Source organism: Cyprinus carpio, chromosome A19 (genome assembly GCF_018340385.1).
Source record: "Cyprinus carpio isolate SPL01 chromosome A19, ASM1834038v1, whole genome shotgun sequence".
Lineage (NCBI taxonomy): Eukaryota > Metazoa > Chordata > Actinopteri > Cypriniformes > Cyprinidae > Cyprinus > Cyprinus carpio.
The window spans coordinates 10,572,076-10,579,466 of NC_056590.1; the positions used below are offsets into that span (position 1 = coordinate 10,572,076).

General features: G+C 35.9%; 2 protein-coding genes across 6 annotated transcripts in view; both read left to right on the plus strand.

The window, feature by feature from the left end:
* Window positions 1-3,382, plus strand: part of LOC109052829 (pre-B-cell leukemia transcription factor-interacting protein 1-like) — an 11,099-nt gene extending 7,717 nt beyond the window's left edge. For all 5 annotated transcript variants that reach the window (XM_042776341.1, XM_042776338.1, XM_042776342.1 and 2 more), the window contains one exon: window positions 1,354-3,382. In XM_042776341.1, coding sequence (XP_042632275.1) covers window positions 1,354-2,252 — 899 coding nt within the window. In that variant the 3' untranslated portion in view covers window positions 2,253-3,382. The remainder of the gene's footprint in view (window positions 1-1,353) is intronic.
* Window positions 3,383-3,645: 263 nt separating this feature from the next.
* Window positions 3,646-5,882, plus strand: LOC109052785 (protein S100-A11-like). The gene is made up of 3 exons (XM_019070201.2): window positions 3,646-4,053; window positions 4,308-4,463; window positions 5,600-5,882. The coding sequence occupies exons 2-3, from the start codon at window positions 4,335-4,337 to the stop codon at window positions 5,726-5,728; spliced, it is 258 nt and encodes an 85-aa protein (XP_018925746.1). The 5' UTR covers window positions 3,646-4,053; window positions 4,308-4,334; the 3' UTR covers window positions 5,729-5,882.
* Window positions 5,883-7,391: the final 1,509 nt, after the last annotated feature.

Here is a 7,391-nt window from a genome sequence, read left to right on the forward strand (position 1 = left end):
GCGCTGCTTTGTTTACAGCAGAAACCAAGGAAACGCTTTAAGCTCTGCCTGCTGACAGAGAGTGAATCTGTGTCTCGTTCAGCACATTCGATGTTTCATGCAGATATTTTTATGTAAAGTTTCACAAAACTGAAGTCAAACCATTCTGTTTTTGCTTCAAAATTTCAAAATTATACTACCTAATTTAAATTAAAAACTGCTCATGTATGTATCCAGCATCTTTGTTTGGATCATGATTAAAATGCAGTGGTTGCCTCTAATTTTAAATGGAAAGAGCAAAGACAAAGCGACTTACAAATGAGGACAATAGAAGCAATCACAAGAGTAATAATATGCAAGTGCTATATTAGTATATTATTATAGTTATATTTCAATTTCACAAAGAAATGTGCAGCATTTTGTCCAAGCAATAATAAAAGGACACATTTAATTTATAATTTGTCTTAAATCTCATAAAAAAAAAAAAGAAAATAAAAAAAATGTGAATCGAATAGTGAAATCAAAATCATGAATCGAATTGTTAGTTGAGTGAATCGTTACATCCCTAATTTTTAAAACTCAACATTTAAATTTGGATGTAGTGGATGGGGTTTGTAAATGTAACAGCCAAAATACATCTTTTGGTTTAATAAGATGAGTTTTGTTGTTTGTTTGTTTGTTGTTGTCTGTAAGATATTTAAAAAAAAAAAAATCCATGATTTCACAAAAATATGACGCTGTTTCCACCATTGATAATGATAAAAAACGTTTCCTGAGCACCATCAAATCAGTACATTAGAATAATTTCTGAAGGATCATGTGAAGCTAAAGTCTGGAGTAATGCCTGCAGAAAATTCACAGGAATAAATTATAATAAATTACAATATATATTACTGCTTATACTCTATTATTGCTCTAATAAATGCGGCCTTGGTGAGCAGGAGCGACTTTTTCAAAAACATTAAAAAAATCTCTCCAACCTCAGACTACTCAGAATAAATATTGTTAATGTATATTGGTAATCAGCTGATATTAGAGATTTTCTAATTCATTGGTTTCTGACACGGTTTACCTTCTAACCCTGTTAACACTGAAAACACTAATCATTTAATAACACTGTTAAATGTAACCTTTAGCGAATCTCAAAATAAGTATCTTTTTCATACTTTCCATATTGTCTTACTGCACATTGTAATATTATGATACCTAAATTCACTTGTAGTTAAAATCTCTTATATTAGTATGTTATAAGGTATGGATTTTTTATAAATAAACCAGTCTTTTTACAACCCTACATCAAGATGAAATGTGGGGAAAATATATATTTGCAGTGCATTCTACCATTTTATTTTTATTTATTTATTTTTTTTTCAGCTGAAGAAGATCTTCCACAACAGCTCAAAGACTCTGGCCCACCTTCCACTGCTGAGTCTAGTCTAGAAGGAACTGAGAAACACTGGGATAAGAAAGAAGAACTCAAGCGGCAGAAAACTCTTTTGGAGGAGAGCCGGAAGAGACTGGAGGGAATGAACAAGCAGGGTTTGAGGGAGAGCTTGATGGAAATGCAGAAGAGACTGTCGAAACAGGTGGATCAGCTGGGCAAGCGGGAAGAGTGGAAGAGGAAACACCAAGAGCACAAAGGAGAAAAGAAGGAATGGGGCAGAAAGAAAGAACACGACAGGAAGAAAGACGAGGCAGAGAGAGGAAAAGAGTGGAAGCATGGTAAGGACAAAAGGAGAGACCATCTCAAGAAGTACAAAGAAGAGTGGGACCACAAGAAGGATGAGAGAAGGCAAGAGAGGGAAAGGAGACAGAAGGAAAGACCTTGGGAAGCCAAAACTTCCAAGCATCATCATCATCCCCACCACCATGAGCAGACAGACTTCTGGAAACACCAAGAAGAGAAGCTCAGGAGGAACCGACATCCTGCCGAAGACTGCCATGGCGTATCAAACTGCGCTGATGCAGAGGGGCTTGTTCCTGTGAAGCTTATAGAGTTTCAGGACCTTCTTGAGATCTACCTAAGCAAACTAGATGGTGTTCCACAGGAAAGCAAGGAGTCTCTCAGCCGGCTCACTGCCCAGTTCTTCAGCGGCGGAGTTTTCACCCACGACAGAATGCTCTTCAGCGAGTTCGCCGAGGACGTTGCAGATATCCTGGAAGATCTGGCAGATGGTTTAGAAGGCAAACAGCATGACAGTGATTCCCTCGAGGAAGAGATGGAGGAGTTCGAGAAAGAGGCTCTGCTACAGTTCGCCGCCCCTTTGGTGTAATTGGTGTTGCCCACCCCAGAAACTCGGTTGAACGGATGGAAAAATACACCAAGTGAAGGAGAGCAAATGAAACAATCTTACCCATTACTTTCCCCGTTCTTTACGGACTGTAGATGTAGTTTAATGCCTTGTGTGTGAGGAGTTTTCTTGTCATTAGTGAAGTCCCACATGTGCGTTGGGTGTTTTGTTGTAAGCTACCTCTGTTAGTCCTGTTCTTCAGCGCCAAACCTTTTGACTCTTGCTTGCTGTGTAAAGTGTCAGTCACCTTAAGCATTAAGTGTTGCCATATAAATGAAACCGCTTCACTTTCAGATGGATTGGTCACGTAGTACAAATGGAGTTGTGAACGAGATTAACACTAAACTGGGTAAGTGCAATGAGATTGGTAGAGAGTGCCCCTTTATAAGTTGTCTGAACAACATAAAATTGACTTAAAAACGATGTAGAATGTCAGGACTTTTATTTTAGCTGCTTATTTTTTTATTTTTTTATTATTAAAATCCTGGTTTCTTTGCACCTACCCCATGATTTGCTTACTAAGCTGGTGTCAGACTGGTTTCTTTTTAAGTTTTGTTTTTGCCAGAGGTTTTAGAGGTCATTGTAAGCTTTCTTTTTTCACTTTCTACCCCAACTCGAGTTCTGCTCACACTTAACGTAAATTACAAGAAAAAAAGTAAAATCTTTTAGAATGCTTTTTTTTTCTTCTTCTAGGAATTTGATATGTCAGTTTATGTGCCTTTACTAGTGAGCACAGAATGCTGGTACTGAAATCAACTCAAAACCACATTGAATGAACATAGAGAAAGTTTCAATAATGTGGTGATGTGGACAATTATTTATATCCTCTTTCTATCTTAGAAAAAAACAGCCATTGTAGTGAATCATCAAGATCAATTGATTATAGCTGTGTTATTGTTTTGTTGCACTCTTTTGCCCTTTTCTTGTCTAATTTGTAAATACGAAGAAAAGGTTATTTAATGGAACTCATAATTTAAGTTATAATATGGCACAATAATATTTAATGTGAAAGAAAATTTAATACAGTTTCAAAAGAAAAGTATACAAGACCAAATGTCACAATGTATCAATATGAACAATTTTTGATGATTATTAAAATGATGTATCATTGCCATGAGAATTATTGAGATTTATTTTACAACTAACAAATCAGAAATGAGTGTTACCTTAAGGATGTCTGGTCTAAATTATTTTACCTTTAAAAATACCTTTACTTAATTTTTTTGTTTTGTTTTATATTCTATATAAAAGCACATTCCGTTCTGACCTCTAAAACTGATCTGTAGGAGACATAAAAGTGAGGTGTTTGTATTTGTACCAGCATGTCAGTTGATGCTGAGTAAGTTTTCAGAGTTATCAGATGAAGTTTCCCTGATGACAGATGTTTGGATTGGCAACATTTAGGAAACCTGATAGGTGTAGAGTAATCAACCTTCATGTGTTAGGTTATGCTTTGAAATAATCACAAACAAATATAAATAGTACTTTTTCTCAGTACCATAAACCATGATGCGGGGTGTATGCCATTAATCTGTCGGATATACTCCGTATTTTGTCGCCTGGATTACTATAAATGCATTGTGTATAAGTGTATGTGTGAAAGAGAGCCTGAAATACTTTGCTATGGAAACCCTGAAGCAAGAGATAAGAACCTCCTGACATGTGAAATGGAGTGGGTGTGATTTTAGTTTTCCGCTGAGTTTGATGGTCAGATGAAGAGAATATAAGGTGAGATGTGGTCATTTACTCACCACACCAGTCAGAACATCATTCCTTGGCTCAGGTAAGCCTATGATATTTTTCTGTTTTCTACTGAATCCTGTTTTTGGTTTGCATTGCATTACCTTTTCGCCCTTACAAGTGTTAGTTCAGCCAAAAAAAGAACATTCTGTCAGCTTGGACAGTGCTAAATATCTCCATGGATTTAAAGCATGATGGTTATGAGTAAATGGTTCTGAGTGAAAAAAACTTATTCCACAAAATGGGTATTTGACAACTGAAGAGGACTAACCTGTCAATTACTTTTTTGTTTTCTAGCCACCTAACTATCCTACTCCTAAAGTCATGGAATCTGCCATTAACGTGCTCGTTTCCCAGTTCAAGATTTACGCAGGGAAGGATGGCTCAGTAAACACTCTGAGCAAAGAAGAGTTTCAGAACCTGGTAACATCCCAGTTACCAACCTTTGTGAAGGTAAGCCTTTTGAGTTATTACAGGATATCCTAGAAATTGTCAGCTTCATATCTATTCTTCAATTCAGGTCAACTTAAATATAAAGGTTTCCATTTAGAACTCATTTAGTTGTTTAGAAAATCATCTGCTTTAAAAAAAAAAGGAATCAGTACAATGATCTTAAAGAACTATAATGTAATGTTAAGAACTTTTTTTTTTTTTTAATCTCCAGTACCATAAAACCACCTCAAAATGGTTTTTAATAAGAAGAGCCATGTCTGATGAATCTCAGGCGCTGCAAAGAGCCTCTATTATTAAGAGCTTTCAGCTACAATAAAATGATTGTCTTATACAGCATGCAAAATTTTATTCTAGAATTTACTATAGAATATTTTTTTATTAATTTTTTTCAACCCGTGACCTATATTAATGATATTCAGAAAATGAAATTGAAGATTGTTTAAATAAATAAATAATGGCTTTATTTACAGTGCGTAACTAGTATTCTTTGTTCTTAGAAAAATGAACCAAAATGGATAAAAATGCAGAATTTTAGTATAGAATTATCTTATATGTTTTTAATCTAATTTTTCAATTAATGGACTTGTTTACAGTATTGAATTAGTACTAATGCTGAATCTTACAATAATTTTTTTAATCGGTGTTTTTAAAAAAATAAATAATATAAATAATGTCCTTATTTAAAGTGCTTTTAGGCTACTCTGTGTTCTGAGAAGAATGACCTCAAAAGTATAAGCGCACCATTTCAGAGGTCTGGTGCGAGTTATTAGTTAACCACATCCCAGTCCTCTAAAGAATTCCTTGCGAGTCACGTGTTTGTGATTTTGTAGAGGAAATTACACATCCTTCCTATGCAAAAAAACTCTAAAGTCAGAGACAGACCTTATACTGCTAGCGAGTGTGAAAACAAACTGGATGCTTTCAGCATGTTAACATCCTTACCAGATCACTAAGACTGGATACAGTAGAAAAATGCCACATCAGAGCATTTTCTGTTTGGCCCATCCAGGACAGGAACTCCCCCCAAACTAATAGGTCAGCGGAAAAGAATGTGCAGTACCAGTGACAACCACTAGATGGAGACGCTATCATTGCAAGTGCGTATAAATGCCTGTCCATCTTGTCTTCTCCCACAGAATGCCTCTGACCCAGCCACCATTGATCAGCTCATGAAGTCATTGGATGCGAATAACGATGGAGAACTGACGTTCCTGGAGTTCTGGAAGCTGATTGGCAGTGTGGCGAACCAGCATGGCGGCTTTTAGCCAATAAAGGAACCTGAAGTCCTAATCTACTTGAAGAAAATCACTTTAATTTTACCCTATGACTTTCTGATGTAATTATAAAACTACGCAGTTAATGATTGTCCCAAGCAGGTGATGGCAAATAAAAGAAAGCGTTGTTTTATTCTCCTGGTAATCTTGCCTTGCCTCTTTATTGACCATGTCATATAAGATTCTCTGCACACCCTCCAGTCTCTCCCATTCTTTTGTGTAGACAATATAACGCATCTGATTTAATAGCATCATTTTATGGTAACCCAACACCACCCTAAGGCCCTCAACTATCCGATTGCACAGCGGCTTCGATTTAGATTTTAACAATTTCAGCTCCAGACTGCAGTCAGTTAAAAGACATCCTTATTGACATATTCAATCTCTCACACAATAGGTGCCGCCAGTTGCCTCGCATACAGGTGTGGCTTGGGGGAAGGGTGTTGGTTTCTTTTGGATAATAAGGGAGATTTAGATCTTATTTGCAAATGCAAATATATTAAACTGAATACAAAATTTCTGAGAATTTTGAATTTACCTGAAGAGCATTGGTTATCAATGTGAAATCCTCTGAAAAGATGCATTGAGTTTTTAATATTAAACCCATCATACTGGTTTGATGAGGTGGCAGCAGGGGTCTAAGAGTTTAAATTTTGCTGAACAGGTCACAGTTCCTGTGGGGTGCCTAAAAAACATTTTATGCAACAAAAAGAAAATATTTAAGATTAAGTCATAAGTGAACTTTGTATAATCAGAGCTGTGAGGCATGACCATAGTCCACACAAAGCGACGCCAGTCAGTACAAACCACTTTACATAGGTGGTGGCTCTTGTAAACACAGATAATCATAGTAAAGCGCGGGCACTGGGATATGATTCATTAGTCTATTTGTCTCCCCTGAGGCCTGTTAAAGGCTGTCTGAAGATTATCACAATATAATGCATTCCTGTTACCAAAAATTCGGACTAAATTAATTCCTGGGGCATTAAAAAGTAAATAAATAAAGATCTCAATATTGTATGTGTAGCGCATACCAGTGTTAGAATTTTACTTTTTAAAATTAATAGGGGCCATTATTTGCCCTCAGAATTGTTTTCCAGACATCTTATTATTATTATTATTATTATTACATTTTTATCCCTATTTTCTAATCAATATAAACCTGAAGAGTGTCATTTTTTATGACACACTTGAATATAATTAATTAATTAAAATACAAAAAGCAATATCACAACAATCAGTGCTGCTCATTTAGAAAACTAAAGAAATAATTGGTCTCTCTATGTTTAGATTAAACAGCTCTTTTAACATTATGGAAGATTTTTTTTAATCCAGCTAATCGTGTGTGTGTGTGTGTGTGTGTGTGTGTGTGTGTGTGTGTGTGTTTATTTTTTAATTTTTAGCTACCAGCTAGAAACCACCTTCTATGTTTCAGAGTTGCCAAATTCATTACTTTATAAGACTAGTATAATTTAAAATACATCAAATATTTTTACAGGTAAAGCAATAGGGTATTCTTCCCGGAGCCCTGCATGGTTAATTTCTGACACTCATGCAAACATCGTACAGGTAAGGGTTAAAGTTTTCGTACTTCCCAGTTCCCACTAAAGCTCACGTCCACTGCCATGACTCCCAGCAGGATCTCTACTGTATA

What these genes read in the sequence shown, in the direction of transcription:
- LOC109052785 (XM_019070201.2), top strand. Translation starts at nt 4,335, where the DNA reads ATGGAATCTGCCATTAACGTGCTCGTTTCCCAGTTCAAGATTTACGCA. An exon ending in AGTTACCAACCTTTGTGAAG is followed by an intron (nt 4,464 to 5,599) that starts GTAAGCCTTTTG and finishes CTTCTCCCACAG; the next exon opens with AATGCCTCTGACCCAGCCAC.